At 35.8% G+C, this 25,803-nt stretch overlaps 2 protein-coding genes across 3 annotated transcripts; both read left to right on the top strand.

The window, feature by feature from the left end:
• ciao2b (cytosolic iron-sulfur assembly component 2B) lies at positions 1–1,874 on the top strand. The gene is made up of 5 exons (XM_087802503.1): positions 1–222; positions 1,044–1,119; positions 1,189–1,314; positions 1,382–1,427; positions 1,532–1,874. The coding sequence occupies exons 1-5, from the start codon at positions 92–94 to the stop codon at positions 1,630–1,632; spliced, it is 480 nt and encodes a 159-aa protein (XP_087658629.1). The 5' UTR covers positions 1–91; the 3' UTR covers positions 1,633–1,874.
• Positions 1,875–3,904: 2,030 nt separating this feature from the next.
• Positions 3,905–25,153, top strand: wipf1b (WAS/WASL interacting protein family, member 1b). Of its 2 annotated transcripts, XM_087802971.1 has the most exons (10): positions 3,905–4,045; positions 12,196–12,303; positions 18,096–18,195; positions 18,444–18,558; positions 18,973–19,131; positions 19,893–20,580; positions 21,658–21,758; positions 21,827–22,018; positions 23,009–23,125; positions 23,930–25,152. In XM_087802971.1, the coding sequence occupies exons 3-10, from the start codon at positions 18,136–18,138 to the stop codon at positions 23,980–23,982; spliced, it is 1,485 nt and encodes a 494-aa protein (XP_087659097.1). In that variant the 5' UTR covers positions 3,905–4,045; positions 12,196–12,303; positions 18,096–18,135; the 3' UTR covers positions 23,983–25,152. The 2 variants fall into 2 exon arrangements, with proteins under 2 accessions (XP_087659097.1, XP_087659098.1); XM_087802972.1 differs by lacking the exon at positions 3,905–4,045 and having other exon boundaries at positions 12,100–12,303; positions 23,012–23,125; positions 23,930–25,153.
• Positions 25,154–25,803: the final 650 nt, after the last annotated feature.

The raw sequence follows: 25,803 nt of genomic DNA, 5'->3' as shown, positions 1-25,803 counted from the left end.
CCGTAGTTGTTTGAGAGCCAGTTCAGAGCGAGTTCATTTCTGTGTTCACAGTAGATACGTTTCTTTTAAACATATATATTTGAGCAGAAAAATGTCTGCTGGATCTCAGCTGGAGAACGCAAACCCGGTGATCTTCCAGCGGTCTGACGAGCGCAGGTTAACGGCAACAGACGAGAACGAAGATGTCCATGATCCCATCGACGACCGAGAAATATTTGATATCCTGCAAGTTATATATTTATACATGTGTGACTCGTTTATTTTCCACTCGTGACTTGTATTATCTTATAAAAAGAACACGCATCCTAACGCATGTTTCTTATACAAGCGACATCCGGTTGTTACATCAATGCTAAGCTAGTTGTGTCGCATTTCATCTTTGGTTACAATATTCTTTATAATGGTCTAGTTTCTACACACACATTTCTTTCATATGGATAAACTGTTTTAGTTTTACGTTGTGTTGATTAGTAGGATATTATCTTGAATGTTTGAATGTTTGTTTAAGATAGTGTTAACAAAATCAGAAGAAAATACAATATAGTATGTTAGAAAAGCGAAAACAAAGATGTATTTTTGTTAAATATCCAAGTAAAACGCAGCAAATGTTTTAAAATGAGAACATAGTGTTGATAAAACAAACCTGTTTAATATTAGTTTTCCTTTTCAATACAAATATACATTGATCCTATATTTAATGTATTTCTATTCTCATGTTTCATTTCATTGTTATATGGTATAAAGTCAAACTCACACAAGGAGCCAAAGTCTTATCCAAAAAAACAACACTAAAAGAAAATACGCAGCATTTTTACATTTAAACGTTTTCAAATGTGTCTAAAGGAATCAAAAACAAAATATTTTAGGTTGTTTAGGGGTAGTTCAGAGTAAGGGTTAATACATATCAAATATGTTAGGAATAAAAAAATGTAGCAAGCATCTTTATAGCTCCATATATTAATGTGAACATGAATCTGTTTTGACAGACATTTGAACACTGTGTCACATCAAATAGCTTCAATTCTTTAACTTGTGCTACATATGATCAGAGCCATCAACGACCCTGAACACCCGCTCTCTCTGGAGGAGCTCAACGTCGTCGAGCAAGTCCGAGTCAATGTATGTTTATCATCATCTTCTCAGGTTTCTCTCAGTTTACTCATTTATTATGACCATTTGATTGCTCAGGTGAATGATGCCGAGAGCACTGTTGAGATCGAGTTCACGCCCACGATCCCTCACTGCAGCATGGCGACTCTCATCGGTCTGTCAATCAAGGTCAAGCTACTTCGCTCACTTCCAGACCGGTTTAAAGTATGTCCACGTCTTCTCATCATTAAAATATGTTGATATTTCTCGTTAATGTTAACATTTCTTTTAGATTGACGTCCACATCACTCCTGGAACTCACGCCTCGGAGGAAGCAGGTAAGGCTGTGACTTCCAAGTATATTTCTAAATCAAATGTCAATATATTTCTCAGTGTCTTATCATGACGGTATTTAACTTTTGTTCCCTGCTTTGCTTTGCAGTGAACAAGCAGCTGGCAGACAAAGAGAGAGTAGCGGCAGCTCTGGAGAACTCGTCTCTACTGGAGGTGGTCAACCAGTGTCTTACGTCAAGGAGCATGTGAACATGTTCTTCCACCAGATTAGCATCTTCAGAGAAAACATCTACTCTTCTATTGATGCTCACACTTCCCTATGATGGGATCAATGCAGTTCATCCTTAATTCTCTTGTCCTTGAACCTGACCACAAAGAGCAATGGACACTAGTTGTTGTGAAACATGCATTTATAAATGAAATAATTTTTACTTAATTATTATGTGACTTGTGTTACATTGAATAAAATGCCTTATTTCAGTGTTCTAAAACTTATTTTCCTATTTTATAAACTCGCATGTACATAAGACTAATGTGGTGAATACATAATCAGTATTCCTCCGTTGTTTTAGTTCCTCATGATCTTTTTTAGACAGTATAAAGTACATGACATGACCATTTATAGTTGTGTTCGTTCCGTTGAACAGTTCTCGGCTTTCATACCGGATGCTCTTCCTGTTTCAACCCATATGGATATGTTGTTGACAATGCCCACCAGCAGATGGCGCTCACACATACACATTTTAAGCAACCTGGTTTAACTAAAGCAGAAATAACAAAACTGTAAAAAAATAAAATGATTATCATAGTTTATGTCCGCTTAAATACATAAGGGTACATAGTTTTGAACAGGTATGTTTCTTCATGACCAACACTTTTTTTTCTAACAAATATCAAACTTATTAATTAAAAGAAAACCTATTCTAAAGCTAAAAGTGCCACATGCATTAATATGAAAACGAGGTGGCAGGAAATGTTTTAATGCTGTGTCTCCAGTGTGGAGTAGCTACACTTCCCTGCTCCTGCTGCACATCTGGAAACATTCCTGCACAGCTGAAAGCAGAATAACAGACAGACGGGCCTGCAGGACAAGAACAGAGCCGTGCAGACTCATGGCCCAGTCAACCAAAAACATTGGGTTTCAATAGGCAACAGCAACAATGACTCGGCTCAAATATTTTTCAAGCTGCTCAGGAAAGTCTGACGCTTTATGTGTACTCTATAAAACATGCAGTTCTGCTCTGTGAGTGAGATTGATGCAGTGGTCTTAGTGCTGCAGTTTACCTCACAACCAGGGACCAAACAAAATGTAGATTTACCAAAATATCTGACAGGGATATTATCCTTTAATTTTTGTATTCTCGGTCTCTTTGAACTAAGGTTCATCAGTTTTACGGTTATTGTTATTTTCAATATAATTTTTGACTTCAATAATCTCAGTTCATTATTTTAACTTAAACACCAAAATCTTTAAAGGTCAAATATTAACTCAATCCATCCAGCAGGCCACATAAAATACCTTGGCGGGCAGAATTGAGTTCAACACTTGTGGTAAGGAATTTTACATCGAAGAGAAGTAAAACAAGATAATTTGTCTTCAAATAAGCTACACAAGACATTATATTTTTAAGCAAAAAAGAAAAGGAAATGTGTGCAAGGATGCACATAATGAAATACTTAAATATAAACAAGAAGAAAAAATTATATGTTTTTGTTTTGTTTTGTACTTAATATGTCTACTGCATGACTAAATATAATGTGTTTGTGTGGGTAATCTTCTTTCTCAAAATAAAATATATATAATTTTGAGAGAGAGAAAAAAGGGTATGTAACTACGCAAAAATTAACAACTTAAATATAAAACCATTTTGAACATTTTAAAATTTGGAGAAACAAGAAGAAAATATACCAAATTTTATATACAAATGTGTGTACAAGTGTGAAATTGTATGATTCTATAGAAACCATGAGTTTTGTAGATGTACAGTACAGATATTTTTAACTGATGACAACGTCCAAGATGAGAATGAAACCAACAAATATATTATATAATATATAATATACAATATTATAAATCTGGTCACAAAGATTTTTTCCTTTAACATCAAGCAAAAAAATAGAACTATATTGCACAGGATATGATTTTATAACACTGTTAAAATATGATATATATATATATATATAACAAAAAACATATTTAAATGTGTTATACAACAACTAAATTAAATGTTTTAAAGTAATGCTAGAGTTAGCATTGATGCTAACAATCCTATGGCTGTGTTTGTTCTGACATGTGTTTATTGAACAATATATTTAATTCAACCAAAAAAATAATGTATTCCATTAGTAATAAAAGCATGAGATTAATAAAATAGAACGTAAAGAAGTTTTCTTATAATTTTATCATAAGTCTCTCTCGTGTCGCTCTATGAGGGGCTTGGCTTGACTAGTGACGCCTCTGTGGGCTCAGCGTTAGCTCAACCCTCTCCATGAGCCCAGTCCCACTGACTGGACCCGCCTGCCTACAGAACCCTGCAGAACCTCTGCTGCCGCTCCTGCCGCCGCCGTCTGGACAGACCGAACCCCGAACCAAACAAAAAAACTGCATTCTGACGGTCGATGGAAGCTTGAAAGTCGTCCTCAGCACCCCAGACCTCCAGAGGTACGTGGAGCTAGCATAACTTCTGTGGCGTCTGACAGATGGTGGAGAAACACAGACTTTTATTCTCACGTCGCTCTCATGCAGCAGCAGCTGGAAACCATTTATTCGGGATTTGTTTGTTGGAAACGTTTGTTTAAGGTTTAAAAACAAGGAGGAGTTGTTGAGAAATGAAGTCATAACGCCGCGTAGGAGAGTTGAGGCTGCAGCTTCCTCGCGAAAATGATGCTGAGTAAGACGTTTTGCTGTGTTTCCACCATGTCTTCTTCTTCTTCTTCTTCTTCTTCTTCTTCTTCTCCTCCAGCTGCCAGTCATGGAGAGACTATCCTCACCTCGAAAGTGGGAAACTGGAATGTGTGTGCAACCAGTTTGACAGAATGCCTGCACACTTGCATAGACACACACTTGAGGCACAGATAGTACTGTAAACATCTTGTCTTTGGAAGGATCACATGTAGGTCAACATCACGTGATCCATCCTAACATCCCATCTCTTCTACAAGGTGGTTTCAAAGTGACGCAACTATTTGTGTTCCTGTATTTAATAAAAGTAAAAGGTTACGCAAACAATTAGGTGCCAAGATACATGTGAGTTTAAAAAGCAGAATAATAGTTTGGATTGCGCAAGAACTCATTAATGATACACAATGAAGTTGAAATAATGTTGTTAAATTTTGAGTGAGTTAATCATTATTGTTTGGTCTTGTGACACCCTCTTTGTCACAGGGGGGTCGCTCTACTCCGGGTCTCATCTCTACAGCTTTTTTTAAATTGGAATGAATTTCTTGTTTCTTATTTAAATTTAAAAAATGTCTTCCCATTTGGATGAATTTTTGACACAAGGTTGTTGTCATGAGACTGACATTCTCCTGATATTATACCGTGTCATTTAATCGTTGCTCTATCAATATTTACATTGTTAATTATTAGTTAACACTAAGAGTGTAAGAAAATATTGATACAGTGAAATATAACGGTATTTATCACTGTGTTATTTCTTTGCCATTTTTGTGTTGGAATTAAACTTACGCCCTCTTGATGGCAGCAGTCATTACGTTCCTCCACAGCTAAAGGAACAATCAAATCCTGCAAGATCCCGGTGCTGACTGAGGATGAGAGGATACAGTCGACTCCATCAGCTTTTAAAAGCTGTTTGGACATATTTTGGTTTCAAAACAAATAAAAGCAGTCAAGAGTCATGTGGTCTGTAAATTATGCAACACCAGAGTCAAATACTCGCCAATACTACAAAAATATCATTGTTCCTACAGTATCTTATATATCGTATCGTTGCCCTTGTATTGCGAAAAGTATCGTATCACCAGATACTTGACAATAGCCAACCGTGGTTGACACAAATGTAAATAAAGCATATATTGTGTGTTTTTATCAGAGGAGGTTAGGTTTTGCATGTTCTATGATTGGTTTCTTATGAAATTGTTAGCCCCACAAAATACACATGTTCATTCCTGGCTTTAAATTCCACAACTTTAAATGTGTATGTAAGTGAGTGGAAGACAGATGATGTGACAATCTTTCCAGAGTGTTCAGCCAAGACCTGTCTAGGGCCTGATCATGTTATTTCCACTGAGACCAAGCGGGTATTCTTCTTCAGTTGGGTTTGACTCGTGACAGAAGGAACACAAATTTGAATGTACTAACTCATTCACTTCGACTGTACTTCTTTTGTTGGTGTTTTAATGTCGATATTATATTCTAGGAGCTTCAGATTGAAAAAGGAAAAATGAGTCGCAGGTTTATTTTTCGAGTGAATTTGACATGTCAAGAGCTAATGTTACTTCAGAGAAATAGCATCTTTTTTCCAAGACAAAACACAGAACTGCTGTTCTCCAGGATAGTTTTTTTTTTTCTGGGTGCAGCAAAGTAACTTAATCCAATAAATATTTGCATCCAGAAAACATTGGTAGAATCGTTGCTTTATGTGGCACAGAACAGTGCATGTGTTCCTAGGAGTGTTTTTTATGAAGTGTTTTCTGTCAAAGACATTTTAAATGCTAATAAAGTTAGCAAATATTTTTGATAAAATAAACGGGTAAGCAATCACTAATGGCTGTAAGGTAAGGAGTTCTGTATGTAACGCTTTGGGACGTTGTTTGTGAAAATTGAAAACGATTTGAAAAAAATACATAAAATCAAACTTAATATTCTAAACTATTATTATTATTATTATTAACTATTTTAATAATTAATTAACAATAACTTGAAAATTGCATGAAAATAACATTTTATTTATTAATTGATTGAAAAGCCCTTTTTTACCAAATATATTTTATATAATCAATGAATTCTCCTTGAGGAGCAATAAATACTCAAATACTCAAAAATGATATAGCTAAGGACAAAAGTCCCAAAACTAAAAACCCCTTAGTTATTTGTGGCGTGTATGAGCAAGAATCTAGGGTTTGATACGTATCATGATACACAATACAATAAGTTGCATTACTATTGGTAACGATATATTGTTTCTTTTAAAGGATCACACCTTTTTCCTGGCTTTTACAACGAACTTTCTCTGATCGAATGTGAAATTGCTTCTCAAAATATTAACAAAAATGTAAACTTATATTAACAATCTAATTCTTTTTACCCATTGCTGCCATTTCGCCAGTTTTGTTGTTTCTTTGGAATGGAGGAAATGACAAATGTTGCCAGAGGTTTAATTGCAGCACACAAATGAATAAACGCAATGAGTATTTAGTGTGTTAATTGTAAAATAAAACATTGAATAATTGTAATTTATACACACACTATTAAAATATAAACCATAAAATAACTTTAAATAAAAATAAAACGTTATTTCAAAGGTAAAAAATAACAATCTATATTTATATAGTGTGTATAATATATATATATATATTTAATAATGATATTTTCTTATACCCCTGATTGTGCTACTGTAGGAACAAGGATATATATATATCTGGTGTTGCAGAATTTAATGACCACATGACTTTTGAAGTCGTAACTGCTTTCATTTGATTTGAAGCCAAAATATACCAAACATCAGCTTTAAAATCTGCTGGTGTCACTTTATCCTCAGTCATTGCATCGATATTTTCTAACACCCCTGGTAGTCATATTTAAAATATATTAATGAACAATAGAAATGCATACAAAATGAATTTTTTGTTTTCTACGTGATATTTGACCTCACAAGGGTCACATAGATACAGCCAAAGGGCTGTGTTTGGCCCCAGGCTGTACTTTGTCCAGGTCTGATCTAGACTAATTTAAACTAATGATTATTAATTTATGTTTACTTAAGAGAAGCAGAAGTTCAAAGTCTTCTAAAACTGGTTCTACTACTATGAAATAAAAGTATTTTGTCGTGCAACAACTTCTCCAAGACAAACACACCAACAGTAGTTGCATTTAGTCCTGAGAAAAAAGAGGACACAGAGTGAGCTCACTGATAGATAGCTTAACATCTGTGTGTAGACTTCTGGACCGAGCTTCATATTTGCTCCTCGGCTAGTTCCTGTGCTGGCGGTCGCCCAGGACCAGCAGCCGCAGCACACACAGGCTCCTCAGTCATCCTCGGATCTAATTACTGTGTCCGAGGATTCCACAAAGCCCCAAATTGTGTAAAGACTTTGGTGGTAGTACAACACAGGAGAGCTTGTTTATGTTCACGTTATCTCTTCATTCATGTGCCCTGTGACAGAACCAGTTTGAATTCCATCGTAGTGTTGAAGTTCCTGTCATTCTTTTGGAGTGGGGTGGGATGAACCAAGAGTTATTGTCCAATACATATCGCCTCTCGATTGTGTAATACTCTATGTCACACATCCTGTTGAGCACATGCCAAAACAAGGTTGCATTGTTATGACATGTTGCTTAATGTAGCTACTGGTCATGAAGCAATCGTCATTTTTACCAATCATCTGATGTACTCTCTACATGTTAAACTTACAATAGAGTTCCATTGCTATAATGCCATCATTTTAACATATTTCTAATTTGTAATCCTAATTGTTACAATACCCTAGAAAAGTTAAGCTAAAGCTAAAATAGCAGATTCAATTTAACCGGGTTCTATTCTAATAACGCTAATAATGGCGTTTACATTCCTTGGTACTAATTACTAGGGCTGTGTATATGTAACAATCTGACCATATGTATGACAATATGATATATTTTGATACTGTAGGAACAAGGATATATTTGTAGTATTGTCGTGTACTTGACTCTGGTATTGCAGAATTTACAGATCACATGATTCTTGATGTCGTAACTGCTTTCATTTGTTTTTAAAACCAAAATATGTTCAAGCATCGGCTTTAAAAGCTGCTGGAGTCCACTGTATCCTCTCATCCTCAGTCATCTCTTGGGTCACGCAGGATTTCATTGTTCCCATGACAGCTGCCACCTATAGGGGTGTTAGAAAATATCGATATGGCGATATTTTGTAATATTCTTTTCCACGATACTGTATTTGTATTCGACTGCACTTTATCGTTTTGTTTTTTATGTTTTAATTTTGTGTTTTTCTTACACCCCCGAGTCTTACATTTTTGAACTGTATGTTTGGACAAAACAAAGCATCCACACGTCAATCTTTCCACTCATTAGACGTACCATGATGAAGACTTCCAAACCTCTGTTTTCAGCATAAAACTGCATAGTACGTAATGTTTCCTCATTTAGCCAGTCAACTTTAGTATGACTCATTGACAAACTTTGTAGTCCCAGCGTTCTATAATGTCTTGGCCGACACCCTGTGAGCTGCCTGCAGCGTCTGTGAACTAACACTCATGTGACTCTTGCAGACGAGGGTGACAGGAAGTGTTGCTCTGTGATATTCTGCATTTGAAAATTAAAAGCGTAACTTTAAAGCACCTTTACTGTATAAAAAAAAAGCACAGTTTGTGATTATCAACTTTGCTGGTTTGGTAATATTTCTTGTAAGAAGCTAAGTAACTGCTATACAGTATTCCATCGTCTCATTGTGGCCTCATGGCGGACTGGAAATATCAATTTGCAGTTAGTCTAGGTCAATAATGGATCATGTGATGTAAATGTAAAACAAATAAAAAAAGGATTATTGATTCTCTAGTCTGAGGCTATTATTGTTGGCTCAAAACCAAAGTGAGGAACCAATTACAGGTTTTAAACCAACATGACAGTTAAGAATTACGTTCTTTAAATCGATAACTTCTTTTTTACCGACTGAAGTGTACTTTGCTTTGTCATTGTTGTTTATCAAACGGAGATAATACAGCCTTGGATTTGATAATGGTTAAAAAAAAAAAAAAGATTTCCTTTCGGCTCAAACTCAGAAAAGCAGGCTGCATTTTAAACTCGGACAATATTTATATATTGGAGTCTAGATTTACTGTGAATAAAAGTTCTAAAAGAGCTTTAGTTTTCATTTTAAGAGGCTGACTTTGCCTCTTTATAAAACCAAAAGACCCCAAGTCCAGTAGATGAGTAACAAAAATGGTACATTTTACCACAAGAATCTTTGTTTAATTTTAATGTGATAATTCACCCAAAATTCAAATGTCACGCTCTCACTCATGTCGATTGATCGGGTTGGGATTATTTTCAGAGTAATCTTTCTTTTTTGGAGTTGTAGGCAAAAATGTTTGACAATGCTAATGTAGCAATCGTTGGTCAGTTGTCTTTATACTTAAAAAAACATCCAAATACTTCCATACTGCTCTTCTACAACGTCTGCTGCTAAAGACGACCTTAACATGGGAAATTTCCGCTTTTTCAGGCCTTTTCAAATCCTTTTGCCTAGAGCCACACACGTTGTTTTGTTACCTATCCTTACGTGAAGACATAAACCCTTTGATTACAAGCCTAAATGTAGCCTATGTTGCCATCAAGCTCAAGGGTGTATTGGAAATGGTCCAGTAACAATTGGAAAATCTGGAGGTCAATAATATTCAGTGGGACAATACATTGAACGTCAGTTTATGCCAACAAACCACATTATCAATAATGTCAGTCAAGAAGGTTTCAACTTGACAATGGAACAACATTCATTCAGTCATTCTAGTATTTAGTAAAACATGGTTTTAATCTGAATGTCTCTTCAGAAGCCTGAAAGGGAAACACCATGTGCCAGTTAAATATGAAAACCATGCTTTTATTTTGGGACAATCTATTATTTACACAGTACTCCAACAGACGTGTATTCCCGGAGACTCTGCACCATAAACAGAACCAGCTGACTTCCTGGGAGTAAGCCAACACTCTTCTTGTGTTGCTGAATCTGACTTTGAAGACGGGAGACGCAGACGAAGAGGTGCATCTGATGGCCGTTTGTGCTGCAAAAGCAGGAAGTGTGACACTAAGATGACAGGAAGTCACTGTTTGGCTGATACTGTAGCTTTTTCTTTTTCATTAAACAAAGGATTAGTTAGACAGAGGTGAGTTCTGGGAACTACTTTCTACTATGTTTTTAATAATTACCCAAACCCCCTGGTAGTTCTGGCTTGTATCTATAGAAATGCCAGAGTTTTTAGTTGTTTTGAGTGTATTCCAACAAATAGTTTTTGGATAATATTTGCACTTTGTTCTTGCTTTTATGAAACTTGCTTTACATTCAATCATTTGCTGTAATATGGACTTACATTTTTTGCCTACAAGTCTAAAAAGGAACAGATTACTCTGAAAATAATCCCAACCTTTAGTCGACATAAGATTAAGAAGAAAATGAGACATTTGAATTCTGGGTGAACTATCCCTATACTGGATCTCCTGCTTTTGGATGTGCTGTGAGTCAGCATTTTTGTCTTTAGAGCAATACAGTTTGAAGGTAGAAGTACATTTTTCTTCAATACAATTGTGCCTACTGTTGTTACTGTAACACTATATCTGCGATAGAACAGCTGATTGTATACAAATGTCATCTTATTGTAGTTTAATTTAAACTGAAGTCATTTTGCTATTCTTTACAAATACTGTATATAAACTACATGCACTGTACCCTGTAGATTGTGTCTCATCTTAAATATTGTAACCACTTTGTTATCCTGTTAGATAGATAGATAGATGGATACTTTATTCATCTCCTTAGAGAAATTCACGCGTTGTGTTGTGTTGAGGTGGAAAAATCCATCGCCTACATTCAACATGGGTGTCAACTCAAGGATCCAACATTTTTTAACGGTCAAGGTCGCGACCAGAACAAAAATTAGTTTGAATAATAGAACATGTACTGTAGTGTTTTAAAACCATTTCGACCAATCGTCATACAGAGCAGCCAATCTCAGCTCTCTTCTCTTTTATTTGCAGATAAATAATGTTTTTTGACTAATTTGGTCAACTTTGATATTTCCCGCGGCACACCTGACGAACACTCAAGGCACCCTAGTGTGCCACGGCACAGTGGTTGAAAAACACTGATGTACTGTATGTATTCAAGAGGCTCAATCTCCAACATCGTTGGTGTTCATTCAACAGGCCGAGCGAATTCCGGTCCTTGAACATCAATTTTACTCTTGTTGAAAGTCTCTGTATAATCGTCGATGTCCCTGATCTCTGTTCCTTATCTTATCTTAAAGACTGCCGTCTTAATAGGTCAACATATCAACATGAACATTAATCTACTTTGATTTTAAGAAAACCATCCGGTGGGAATAAAATGACTTGAAGGGGCCAGACACCTGTGGCCCATAAAGACAAGTCAGGAAGTAAGGTAGAGGGAACTATGGAAGTAGCAGCAAATAACCTTTTTAATTTAATTGCTTTATATGTGCTTTGCTTCTCCTCTAATAAAAACAAATAAACAAAAACGGGAATGAATAATATCGATGGTTCCGTGCCCTAAAATAAGATGAGTGTTTAGTTTGAAAAATGTATTGAACTTTTCTTAGTGATGAATAAAGTAGACCATGTCAAACCTTTACTAAACTCATTTTGATATATTTAACATTAAGAATAAAGAGTTTTTTTTAAATTCATGTGTTCCTTAATAGACTGCTGGAACACTCAACTTGATGCACACATGTGACTCAAACTGCTCGGCTCCGTCAGGAAGTGAAAAAGAGGAAGTGATGTGGGGCTGAAATATATGTTTGTGCAGGGGTGTGAGCTCACAGAGGAAGCAGAATCCAGAAGTTGATATAGATTTTTATTTATTGGCTCTGCTGTTAAACTTTTGTTTCGTCTGCTTTCAGCTGCATGTGGCTGCTGTTTTTGTTTTGCGTTTTCATGAGGAATGAACTGAGGTGCGTCTTCTATTGTTTCCTGAACGTCTTGCTGATTCTTCTATGGACACAGACTGAGTAAGTCATACAATATTTATACATTTTGCTCCTAAATTGTTTGTTTGTTTTCACCTGATGGACTTAAAATGGCTGTGTTTTCTTGCAAAGCTACATTAAAATCTCTATTTTGATCATGACCAAAAACACCCTTTATTTGGCAGTTTAAACCCGTCAAATATTTAAAAAATTAACCATCCAAAAAAACAAACTAACTAATGTACCTAAAAAGGAACCCAGAAAAGCACAGGCCAAGTTGCTCATTTACAACTACTAATCTATTTATCTGATACTCTCTTTATCTTTGAACTTGTTTCACTCAAAGACTTGTGGATTCAGTACGTGTGAGAGCACTTTATTACTCTATTTCCTGTTTATACATGCATTTAGGTAAAGACATAACGGTAGCGTACGTGCAACATGGCTTTGTAGAAGGAAAGTTACAAATTTGTCAACTCCCACAGCCTAAAAACACCTGGTGACCCCCTTCCTCTAACCCAAAATATTTCCAAACATCAAATTCAAAATCTGATGGGTTCACTGTATCCTCTTGTCCTCAGTCATCACCAGGCTCCGCAGCATTTCATAGTTCCTCTAGTTGCTGGAATTTGAATTAAACCCAACAACGCAGTGAACATTTGCATTTTACTTTAAATAGAAAAAATGAATTACTTTAATGTAGAAATACTCAATTGAATAAAAAAAAGATATATATATATATAAAATATAGGATTGAAAAGCCAATATACACATATATGACATAAATCACAACCATGTCAAAGACAAAAAACACAACTATATCACATTAATTAGCAATGTTATTGTAAAAAAGAAACTTGAAGTCGAAAGATTTAATTACATTTTACCACCAATAAAGTCCATCAGTTGTTGTTAAGCCTCAAGACAAACTTGTGTCTATATGCTTGATGCCTTATTTCCATGGAGCCTCATCCTCGTTATTGATTAAGTTAACACTAATTTATGAACAAATAAACCCAGTCAAAGCATGTGATGTCACTGTAAGGAAGCTCCTAAACCTAGCATACATTTAGCTGCCCCTCGTGTACGTTTGAGGAAATAATTCAAATATCTTTTATTACCTATTTATGAGAAATGTTGCTGAAGAAATGTCAGGAAATAATTCACCAGCACCTACCAGTTGACCTTTTTGTTTTGGTCGGAATTTTTGTGTGGGCCAGTCGTCATGACAACAGAAAAGAGAAATCGTTGAGCTCAGACTTTATTACTGTCAAGCTGCTTATTGCATTTATAAGCCTTTTTTAATCAACTACACTTTCATTATTCTTTATAAAAGTTTCAGAAGTATTTCCTCTTAGCATCTTAGCATGATAATCCACTTACATCTGCTTTTAGTCTACCTAACCTAACCTAAGAGTATATGTTTGTCGACCCCCACCACAGGATGTTAGCTTAGCCACTCAGCACAGTTTCAGCTGATGCTGCTGTTGCAACTTCCAGGCTGCATTTTAAGAAATAAAACCACCTTTTCCTCTAAGAATAGAGAAGTAACCCACCTGGCTTTGAACCCTTGTCCACCACTGTTATATTCTCAATAACAGAACTGATAGAAAATTGAGCAAGACATATTTTTCATCTTGAAAAAGCCACAGCGAGTTTCCATTTGTCTGCTTCTGGCTCTCGTCTATTCAGTACGATTTGGTCACTCTGCGGTCGCTGGTAACAAACTGAGAGTCTTATGGTGTGAGAACTCTTGCAGAGGAACACGTCGTTGTATCTTAAAGAAACTGGTGATCTTAAGTGTCTGCTGAAAAAGATCTTAAAGCAAGAACTGCATTTGGGAAAGTGTCCAACTACAAAGCGAAGCCTCTCCTGAATTCAATGTTCCTTTGACAAGCTTTAAAAGAAAGAGTAGCAGGCCATATCCCAGATCCTACGAGTGAGAGGCGGGGGACACCCTGGACAGGACGCCAGTCTGTTGCAGGGCACACAAAGACACACAATCATTCACACATGTACTCATTCCTATGGAAAATGTCCCTAAGTCCACTGTATGTTCTTGGACTGTGGGAGGAAACAAACCTCTTGTATCAAATGCTACTATACTACACTTTTTTGTTAATAGCGACCAGCTGTATTTGTCTCCCCCATCCATAGGTATAATTGAGTAACTTCTAATTTGCTGATGGTAACAGTAGACGTAGCATCTATATTTAGCCATGTGTCATTAGCTTCAATCATCACCACATGTGTGAGAAGGACATCTTATATTTATAAAATCTATTGACCATGATTAAGATTGAAATAATTCATTTTTGTCTGTGATAGATATCGAGAATTCTTGTGGATTTATTTTACGATTGTTCTAGAATTCTTTGTGCGCTCGTAATGACGAGATGTGAGAAAAGAGGAAGAAGTCTTTTTATGGCCATTTGTAAAGAGGAACATGTGTTGGTTGTTTATAGTGTGTTGCTTCAAAACCATGGCACGGTGGAATTCCTCACGACCCACTGTCTTGTGTCACTCTCTCCTTCTTCTCTCCGTCTATCAAAAGAGCCATTGTGTTTGATTTTCCTAATATTAGTGCCTGCGTGTGACGGCGAGCATGAGAGAGGGGAAGTTGTTCGGCTCATCTCGGATTTCAACACGCGAGCCAGTTTCCTTTAGCGGAAGTCGAAGTCTTGTGTGTGTTCTTCTGCAACATCTGCAGAAATCGGCCTCATTTGAAGTTGGGATTAGAGCCGACACACCATAATGAAAGGAGCAGTGAGAAGTTTTCCCTCTTTAAACTGACATGTTTGAGCTTTTTTTTTTCTTTTCTGTCTTTTGGTTTCATTACTTGTTATTGTGCTACTTCCTTTTCCTGTTCGCACAGTTGCATGTGAATGTCAAACCAAAATCACCTTTTTCATTGTATGTTCTTGAGTGTTTCTTAAAACCTTTCAGCCTAATTGAGCTACAAAACAATCTTTCATGGTCTAATAAAACTCATTATTGTTAAGATAGAGATAGAAAGATATATAGATACTTTATTCATCTCACAGAGAAATTCACAACACGTGGTAGTGTAGAGTACATCGGTCCATGATGTCATTTAACGGGTATTTAAGATCTTTGTTCTGCAGATACAACCATCAACTGTTGTTCAATAGAGTTGAGGTATTTAAAACAGAGGAGAGACATGGTGGAACCAGTAATGTTGGAGATGAAGGTACTATTGCACGGTGGAATAGTTAAACGTCTGCATTAAAGAACCAAGTTTGAGATCAAAACAGTTAAAATAAATCTGATAGAGTTTGTGTTTAATTCATTTTTTCAGTAGTTCACAGCTTTATTTTTTGAGAACTTAAACGAGCGTCTTGATGTATTACTTCAGAGAAAATACCATCTTTTTTAAAAACAAGAACCTTTGAGACAGTAATAAACATAGAACATACATTTTATGAATGCCTCACAGACCGGTACTTTCCCAGGGACTGGGGGTTGGTGACAACTCGTTTATAGTATTCAAACTATTTTTACCATTTCTCTAAAGTCAAGTTCAATATAACAACTTTATTAAGGATGTGTATTGACAAGAATCTGATATGATACATATGAAGACACAGGAACAATAATACGCAATATTTTGATATTCTATGAGAAAGTATATATTTGTAGTATTGTTGAGTACTTTACTCTGGTGTTGCAGAATGTACAGACCACATGACTCTTAACAAAGTCGTAACTGCTTTCATTTGTTTTGAAACCAAAATATGTCCAAACATCTGCTTTAAAAGCTGATGGTAGTCCATTGTATCCTCTCGTCCTAAGTTATCTCTGGAGATTCCCTTTAGGTACAGAGGATGTAATGACTGCTGCCATCGAGGGGCTGGAAATTTAATTGCAACATAAAAAGGAACAAACGCAGTTAAAATTTGCATGTTAACTGTAAAAATGTTAAAACAAATGTATTTATTTTGAACACTCTTTACTGAACTGTAAACCATAAAATAACTATGGTATTATTATATATTATTTCAAAATGGAACCCCCCCCCAAAAAAATAATACAGTGCTGTCAAACATAGATGCAGTATTGTGAGAAAAATTAAATTCTCTATATCCATATTTCTAACACCTGCAACTTGTGCTACATAAAAAACAGAAATGTGTAAATTATTCTTATATTTGAAAGAATTTATTCACAATAGATTTTGAAAAACCTGACCTTGATTCTATCATATCTGCATAAGAATCTATGATTACGTATTGAGCTGTTTCCATACGTGATCTGAATTTTGGCAATCTTTGTAAAAATCTGCTTATCTCCAGTAAACCCTCCTCTGGCAAACATAAACCTGTTTGTATAAGCGTATCAGATTATTTTTCAGATACATTACTGTTGCAGCATTATATTATCACCTCATGTTCAATTTAGTCACTGATATTTGAACATAAGAATAAACGCTAGAGAGCTACACTGCATGAGACATTTGAATTCAAACCATTTATTTGAGAGAGAAAAAAGGTAAAAATGTAACATAGTGATGCTATAATCGTGACCAGACAAGAAGCCCCAATGACTGTGAAATCCAGAAAAACAATTATTGAACGATTGGAAAAAATAAAAAGCTTTATCAGTGTAACAGGTGTTGGCAAAATGCTCAAGATGATCTTTGTGAAACGAATCGATCTGGAAGCGACAGCACAACAGGAAGTAACACATTCCGCTTCTTTTCAATTTCTAACATCGATATTGTAGAGGTTTGCTGCAAAGAAATTGCCCTCTAAATAAAGATGACATTAATGGATGTTACAAATGTTTATTGTGTAACATTTTTAAAGGTTTAATGTGCTGAAGCTTGAGCTGCAGTTAGAGTGTTCGATGTGAGGTTAGAGTTAAGATGAGACTCGGAATTGAACCTTCACTTCCATTCCAAGTGAACTTTTTAACACCACGGGGAAACAAAAGTGTACACACACATGTATATATATATATATATATATATGATATAATCCACATGGGAAGTGTCTGACAGGAAAAGTTCAGATCCTGTTACATGTATGATTATCTTTTATATAAATATACACTTGTAGGGATTGTCAAAGGTTAACAAGGTTGTTGTTTGGAACCCTGAAAAAGAGTCTAAAACTGAGGGCTTATAAACAAACCGATGCAAGTCGCAGCTGTGTGAGTATTATACGTGAAGTACAGAGAATAAATTATGGTCAAAGTGTTTCCTGTTCTGATAAAACGTTTTTTTTACAAACTCTTTTCTCTTCATTTTAATCAGTATTGTTATTAATTTGTATCTGTTTTCAATTTTTTCAATTGTATTTATTAATTATTTTGTACGTTTGTTACTTTCACTCTTTTTGATACATATTTAATCATTTTAAATCCTCCAAAAAATGATCATAACCAGATATTCTGAAACTTCTTATCACTTTTTATCTTGATAATTTGTCAATGTTTAAACCAATTAAAAACATAAAGCAACCTGCGCTAGGTTTTTTTCAATTTATTTTTGTTTTGTGTAAAGTTGTGTTCGTCTATTTTAATTAAAAGTTTTTAACAACAGTAGATTAGGATGTTTTAGACTTATTTTAAAAAAAAAAAGTATTTATTAAAATTCATGTTTTTTTTCTTATATTATTTTTTGAGAAAAAAACTAATTTAATGTCAAGTAATTATAAAGGTTAAAGTGCAATTTTAATATTGTTTTATTTTAACATTTTATTAAATTATATATTTTTTAATTATTTAATTTTGAATTAATACATTATTATTTTTTAATGAACATTTAATATGAATTAGTTGTATTATAAATTGTGTCTCCTCTGATACTCCAGGGTGCATCCAGTGAAGACAGCGTGAGACCGAGAGAAAAAGATGCCGGTTCCACCTCCCCCACCTCCTCCGGGAGCTCCACCTCCTCCGTCTTTTAGTGATGTAAGTATTCCTGTTGCTCAGAGGCACTAAATAAAAATGTCCTGAACTGGAATTTTCTCTTTAATGTGCCACAACAAAATGATATGTCATCACATACAGTACATGTCCATTAATGGACTTGATTTTTATTTCTGTGACATTTATTGGGAGTTAAGAGAGTTAACACATCTGTGGCATTTTAAAATGACGTGGATAGACATGAGGGAGTCTTGATGAACTAATAAATATATATTTTTTGTGTGTTTCAGAGGCCGAAACCAACTAATTCGAAAGGAAGAGGAGCGTTGTTGTCCGACATCAACAAAGGCACCAGGCTAAAGAAAACGGTCACCAATGACCGCAGTGCTCCCTCTCTAGACAACAGTAAGCACAATCACTTAAATGACAAAATAGAAATGTCATAGAAATTTCATTTAAAGGTTTTTTACTGTTTTCTTTTAACTTTACTGATGTCCAACAATTCATATCAGTGACAGTGAGTCAATCCTCTCTTATACCTGGCCTCAGTCAGGAATAAGGAATAGAAGTAGAGGGAAAAAGATTCCTTCACTTCTGCCTGATCTTTTTAGCTGTATGCTACAGGTGGTCATTCATTGGTAAACACTAATAAAACGTAGGTTTATTATTAATCAAAAATAAAGGTTGAATACATTTGGTCTTATTAAAGTTATTAACTTTATTTTCCTTTTTTCACAGTTACCACTGTGATTAATTTCTAAACTATATTCAGTCTTGAAGAAGTATGTTCCTTCAACAAGTGCTCTGTTATGTCATCAGAACCAAAGGGAGGTGGAGGTGGAGGAGGAGGAGGAGGAGGAGGAGGAGGAGGAGGTGGTGGTGGTGGTGGAGGAGGAGGAGGATCTCCATCAGGCCTGGGTGGACTATTTGCAGGTGGAATGCCAAAGCTTCGATCGGCAGGAACCAGAGACACCACAGGTAAGAACTAGGGGTGTTTATTGGCAAGAATCTGGTGATTTGAGTCAAGATACAGAAACTATGATATGATATATCATGATACTGTAAGAACAAGGATATATTTGTAGTATTGTTGAGTACTTGACTCTGGTGTTGCAGAATTTACAGACCACATTACTCTTGACGAAGTTGTAACTTCTGTCATTTGTTTTGAAACCAAATGATGTTCAAAATCAGCTTTGAAGTGATAGTTTGCCCCAGAATTCAAAATTAATCATTTTCTACTCACCCTCATGTCGACTAAGGGATAGCATTATTTTCAGAGTAATATGTGCCTATTTATAGTTAAAGGCAAAAATGTATGTTCATTTTAATGTAGCAACTGAGTGCCCAAGGTGCGAACTTCCACCAAAACAGACTTAATAACATCCAAATACCTCCATACTGCTCGTCTGTAATGCACATCTTGTGAGTAGAAAAAGAGTGACATTTGTATTTTGGGTTAACTATCACTTTAAAAGTTGCTGGAGTATCCTCTTGTCCTCAGTCATCGCCGGGATCTTGCGGGTTTTTATTGTTACTCTAGCTGCAGATGGACGTTAAGACTGCTGCCATCTAGTGGCTGGTAGTTAAATCCCAAATATTTGCATGTTAATTGTAAATTTAAAAAATGTAAACGTTTATTTTCTACACACTTTTTTGAAAATACAAACTATATCAGAACTATGATAAAATGCATTTATAATCTGAAAGCAATTCAAATAAATAATTATGTCTTGCAGATGCAGCTCCCAGTCGAGGACCTATACTCCCCCCTGGAGGTCGCTCCAGTGGCCCCACCCCTTTTGGCAGTGGTCCACCTAGATTTCCCGGGTCCTCTCCGAACTCCCGGACCAGTGTTCCCGACCTCCCTAAAGGTCGTCCTAGTTTTTCAAGACCGGACACTCCCGGAGGACCCCCTCCCATCCCTAACACTCCGAGACCCAACCAGTCCCGCGGGGGTCCCCCACCCCCGCCTTCGATACCGGCGTCACCAAGACCAAGTCATTCCGCTGCACCCTCTCCTCCGAGTCTCCCGCCCGGGCGACACGGGCCCCTCCCTCCACCACCTGTGGGGTCGTCTCCGGGATCACGGGCCAGCTTTTCTGGCCCTCCTCCTCCTCCTCCACCCTCAAACAGCCACCGACCTCCGCTACCTCCGGCTCCTGTCGGGAGGCCCCCGCTCCCCGATGACCGGCCTCCACCACCACCTCCTGTCGGGGGTCCTCGTCACTCTATGTCTCGAGAGATGCCTCCCCCTCCCCCCTCCTTCAGCTCAAAGCCCTCCTCTATGTCCTCCTCTCCTCGTTCTTCCATGGGTGGGGGCGCACCCCCTCTTCCGCCGGGTCGACCAGGTCCTCCTCCTCTTCCTCCGTCCCCAGATGACCACAACACCCCCCGCCTGCCCATGAGGAACAGTTCGCTTAACAGGTACTGGACTGGGGCTGGGACATCACGGGGGGCCACTTTTATTCTGTGACAGGGGGCCATCAAGCCAAAAGAAAATGGGGATGAATAGAAAGAAAAGATAAAAGAAAAGATAAAAAAAACTAAAAACAAGCAAAGATCTTTAATTGCTTAAATTAATTTAATATTAAATATTTACACTGACCTTTGAATGTTTTAAGGGGCTGTCAAGCAAAAAGTAAATGTGGAAGGAAAATACAAAATAAAACTAAATATTGTCAGTTATTTAGTAAGTAAAATAATAATAAAATTTAAAAACGTTAAAGTAATTTCACGGCATAATAATTTGTATATTTTTAAACATTAATTATACGTGTTGTGATATATAAATATTTATCACAACACAACTAAATAAGCCGTCATTGTACTTCAATTCATTTTAGGTAGTAGTAAGAATTACTTGTAAAAAGACAAATGGAATGAAGAAAATGTCAGCATAAAACGAAGAACCTTTGTAAATTACATTACTGAATGATCAAAAATAATTACAAATTATATATATATATATTTTAATTATTTACATATTAATTAATCATTGGGCTGAATGTGGCCCCAGTGCCTAAATTTTTGCTTCACGTCTGTTTTGGACATTTGACAATTACTGTCCTTAGTTCAACTCATCTTTCTGTAGAGCTATTATGATCATTTAAACTAAACATTGCGTGTATATAATTATATATAATAATCAGTTCTTACTATTCATTATCGTGTCTCATTATCTAAACATTTTTATTAACAAGAAAAACTTGTTTTTAATTATCTCACCATCACACTTTTTATGGTTATTTGTGTTCAAATTAATGTGTTGTTAAATATTTAAGGTCGTTTTTAAAACTCTAGTCATGAAGAAATAGACATAAGCTGAATTTCATTTGGTAAAATTAAATATATTTACGAGGGTCAAATTGTCAGAATGGTGGATAAAAAAACTGAGGTGCAGCGCCTCCCAGTGTTTGAAGGAATATTAAAAATCGAATCAAATTACGATATTTTATATTGTGATCCTTCAAATCATTAATTTCGTATCCTGTCCCTCATCAGCCACGCCGCGTCTCCGCCGCACGGCCGAACCGGACCCTTGCCGCCTCCGCCCATTGAGAGACCCCCAGCTCTTGGAAAAAGCCAAAGTTTTGTTCGCACAGGTATTCGATTTTTTTCAATTACTTTAGTTTTTTGTATATTAAAACTCTTGTGTCATCCCCCAAAAAAGGACCTCTTCCTCCGCCTCCATCCACGGGCCGTAACTTTGGTGGCAGCATTAGATCCTCACCATCACCTAACACTCCTCGAAGTGGACCAGGAAGACCCCCGCTCCCCCCGGACAGGCCCGGGACAGGAGGGCCCCCTCTGCCTCCTCCACCTGTGGGTAACGGTCTCCAATTCTCCCATCACCAGATGCCAGGTAAGCTCCATTAAAACCCATTTAGAAATGTAAAAACTAGCAGATATAAAACATTTCAACTTGTCTCCTCTGCTGGTGAAAACTGCTGACGAACAAAACCTCTGCTCTCTGTCAGTCACTCCAAAGATCCTGCTCATCTCACTGTTGTTTTTACGCTCAGTTCCATGTATTCAGCTAAATCAGGGGAACTCACTGACCTCCCTCTGAGCTGGTTTCACTCCATCAACTTCAGTTTGATGCCCAAGGAGACGAGGGAAAACATCAGAGAGAATGTTGTTATAGTTTTGGAACATAGAGACTCCCAAATACTGTGAATGGTTTAAGCAGTATTAAATAGCATTAACATTATGAGCATATTAGATTGGCATTGTCTGCTGTGCTAGTATCTATATCAGTGTCATCAGAATATTTTAAGTTTTAGTTTAACATTTTCAATGTTCAAACTTTTTTTATAATCTTTCTTTTAGCATTGAATTATTATTATATCATAATAGAACTATATAATTTCTATATTAATAGGTTGTATTTTTTCTTTATTTAATTAATTTCAAAATTATAAATATTTCCAACTTATTTTGTGCACAGACTTTAAATATACTTTTAACAATAATTCAAATATAAAATAGCTAAGTTTTATATGAGGGTCCAAATATTCTTTTATTGTTAGATTTATAGAATCAAATTAAATGTGTAAAAAAAATCAACCTTTCAATTTATAAATAATTGAATTCAATTATTAAAAAGAAAATTGAAGATTCAAAGACTTCTATTATTTAAAAAATAACACAATTAAATAAATTAAAATCTCAAATTCAATCATTGCTTAAAAAACAAAATTTCAACAAGAAAAATCAAGGCTTAAACATTGGAAATTCAACCATTCAATATTCAGATGGCAGTGATGTATGTTTCATATGCTATCATTGTAATATCATTGTAGATATCGTTGCAATGAATCTGTTTTTTTACCTTTTCTTTTCCTTCCATCAGCAGACGAGTGGGAGTGTCGCTTCACTTTCCATCCAGTGTCAGACCTTCCTCCACCAGAGCCCTACGTGCCCTTCCAGAAGACATACCCGAGCAAGATGACCAAGAGTGACGGCAGAGGTCAGAAACGCACTGAACTCGCACACTCCACACTCATACACACAAGCACTCGACATACACAAGCACTCGACACACAACCCACACTCACTCGAGACACTCCACACACACACACACTCACAGACACAACACACACACTCCACACATTTACTCCACACACTCCACACACACACTCCACACTCGCTGGACAAGCTCGCTCGTTACACACACACTGGAAACACTCACTCGACAAACCCACTCGACACGTTTGTGTGTGTGTGTATGTGTATATATATATATATATATATATATATATATATAGGTCATGATAATATATATGTTGTATTTTTTGGGTTAAATTAATAGAACTGAAAGACAAAATATGGCCAAACATCAGCTGCTAGAGTTGTCTGTATCCTCTTGTCCTCAGCCACCTCGCAGGTGTTAATACCATGAAATGGCTGCTGCTGTCAAGTGGCCTGATCAAATGCTGTGGAAATATTTGAATGTTTTCATTGTTAATAAAAAAAAAATTGTGTTGCAGTGCTGTTGAATCTCAGGTTTAAGGCACGAAAACAAATGTGTTTGTCACAAGGGATACCTCAAACACATTTGCTTTCGGGCCTTCAGGTCACCTTGACCCAGAGACAGCACAAGGGTTACCACAAACACATTTTCTTTATGGCCTTCTGGTCACATTGACCCTGAGATATCACAAGGGTTTAATATTTAAGTTTTCCTATGACTATGTCCTGTATTATATGAAATATGTGCTCTTGCTAATGTCCTTGGATGCTTACTGATTCCTGTGCTTTTTTTCTATTACAGGGCCGAGCAGGAAAGAGCGCGGCGCCCCTCCACTGCCTCCTATACCCAGGTGAAAAAAAAAAAGATTTCAAGGATGAAGAACTCTGGAGACACTTTTATTTTCTATTGTCACTCATCAACCTTCAACAGTAAAGCATAAGTTAGATTATAAGAATTTATTTTAGTATTCAATTTAGAGAGGTCACAAGTACAACTTTTTTCTGTTCATTACTAATGTTTAGCTTTCATTATAAGACGGTTGTGGGATTGTAACTATGAAACCACAGGCTTTTCCTCAGGGTTGTTGAGAAGTTTTCCTGAGTGCCTTTTGTTTTCCATTGTGATGCTTGATGAAGGAGTCAGCAGGGATGCCTCTTGTGCCTTAAATTATGTGTGGTATCTTTGTTCAGTTGTAAATAATAAAGAAGCAATATAGCACCTTTTTTAAGGCACCTTCTGAAGTGTCTCAGCAGCATCAGTAACACTTATTTTAAAGTCAAACTAGGCGCCGTCACTGCTGCTGCGTTTCATTTACCAAAGCCACACGTGCCATGACAGTATGTTTATGTACATCTGCATGTTTATTTTCAACCACTGAAAGGTACTTTTTAATTTTATTTGACTGTTATATGCTGTAGAATATATTTTTTTTTTTAGCAGCATTGGTTTACATTTTTAGAGGAATTCTAAGTTGTTTGCTAAAAAGTGCCACAAGTCATGATGAAGGATGAGTGTATATGTGATCTGGTTTAAAAAAAAGTTTTAAGTTATGTTCACGAAATGTGCAGTATTACGTTAAGATGCTTTACCCAGCTGTGCTCTAGTGTTTTGTATACATGATGTTTAAATATCTGCGGGACAATCATACCAAAGTATTTACATCTGTAAATAAAATGCTCTAGAAAAAATCATTTTGTGCTTTTTTCAGGTAATTCTTATTTTAAATGTGGTCTTTACTTTAGTAATTTGGGTGAAATATATTGTACTGAAATGATTTATCAGATTAGTTAATTTAAGGAATATATACTTGCAATAACCATTTATTAAATTAAAATGTATTTATCAAAGTTTCATTTTTTTATATGGCCACTTTAACATACATGTCACTGATTTGTATTTATTTTATTTTTATTTAAATTGTTATATTTTATAAAGTATCACCACAAAACAAATCCTGTGTTGTTTTTCACAATACTGGCAATTTATGATTCTGATTCTAAATAAAAGAAAAGCACTGATGGTATTTGCAGCATACAATGTTTGTGATTTAAAAACAATAAATAAAATGTAATTCCTATTTTAAATGTTGTCTTTTTCTTCAAGAATTTGGGTAAAATATGCTGACTGAAAAGATACAAATATTTTTGCTCAATATTTTTTGCAGCACTTATGATAACGTTGTTTATTTAAAAACAAAAATGATACTCTATTCATACCATGATTCATTGTTATTACTGCCCCGTTTCCCAGCATATCCCAAACAGATATTTTCACATATTTTTAAAATCATTTTCTTTATTATTATTATTTTTAATATTTTAAAATGTCAAAGACAAGCGGTAGAAAATAATAAACATTTTGGGTAAAAAAGGGAATTACTATTGCAATTGTTGTCTTTTCTATTCTATTTTGGGTAACATTTTTAGCTTTTATTTTATTCTCTATTAACAAAGAACAATATTTTATTAGAATCAAATTAACGTTTTTTGTCATTGTAACAAACAACGAAATTGAATATAGCTAAGACTTTTATGTTTTTAAATAAATTATTTCATTTTATTTTATTAACATATTTCACACATTTTTCTATCAATAAATGATCAACGATGGTGAAATAAAAATAATAAAAAAGAGAGTTTTGTGCTGTGTCACATGAGCGCCGCAGCGTGTCACGC

This window comes from Callionymus lyra, chromosome 11 (genome assembly GCF_982586985.1).
Source record: "Callionymus lyra chromosome 11, fCalLyr1.hap1.1, whole genome shotgun sequence".
NCBI lineage: Eukaryota > Metazoa > Chordata > Actinopteri > Syngnathiformes > Callionymidae > Callionymus > Callionymus lyra.
This window is presented reverse-complemented; position numbering and strand designations above follow the sequence as displayed.

Bases quoted from the DNA above. Each gene is read 5' to 3' on its own strand.
- wipf1b (XM_087802971.1), top strand. From the start codon at position 18,136: ATGCCGGTTCCACCTCCCCCACCTCCTCCGGGAGCTCCACCTCCTCCG. The intron at 18,196-18,443 runs GTAAGTATTCCT...TGTGTGTTTCAG, and splicing joins CTCCTCCGTCTTTTAGTGAT to AGGCCGAAACCAACTAATTC. The intron at 22,019-23,008 runs GTAAGCTCCATT...TCCTTCCATCAG, and splicing joins CTCCCATCACCAGATGCCAG to CAGACGAGTGGGAGTGTCGC.
- ciao2b (XM_087802503.1), top strand. From the start codon at position 92: ATGTCTGCTGGATCTCAGCTGGAGAACGCAAACCCGGTGATCTTCCAG. The intron at 1,120-1,188 runs GTATGTTTATCA...TTGATTGCTCAG, and splicing joins TCGAGCAAGTCCGAGTCAAT to GTGAATGATGCCGAGAGCAC. The intron at 1,428-1,531 runs GTAAGGCTGTGA...TTTGCTTTGCAG, and splicing joins TCACGCCTCGGAGGAAGCAG to TGAACAAGCAGCTGGCAGAC.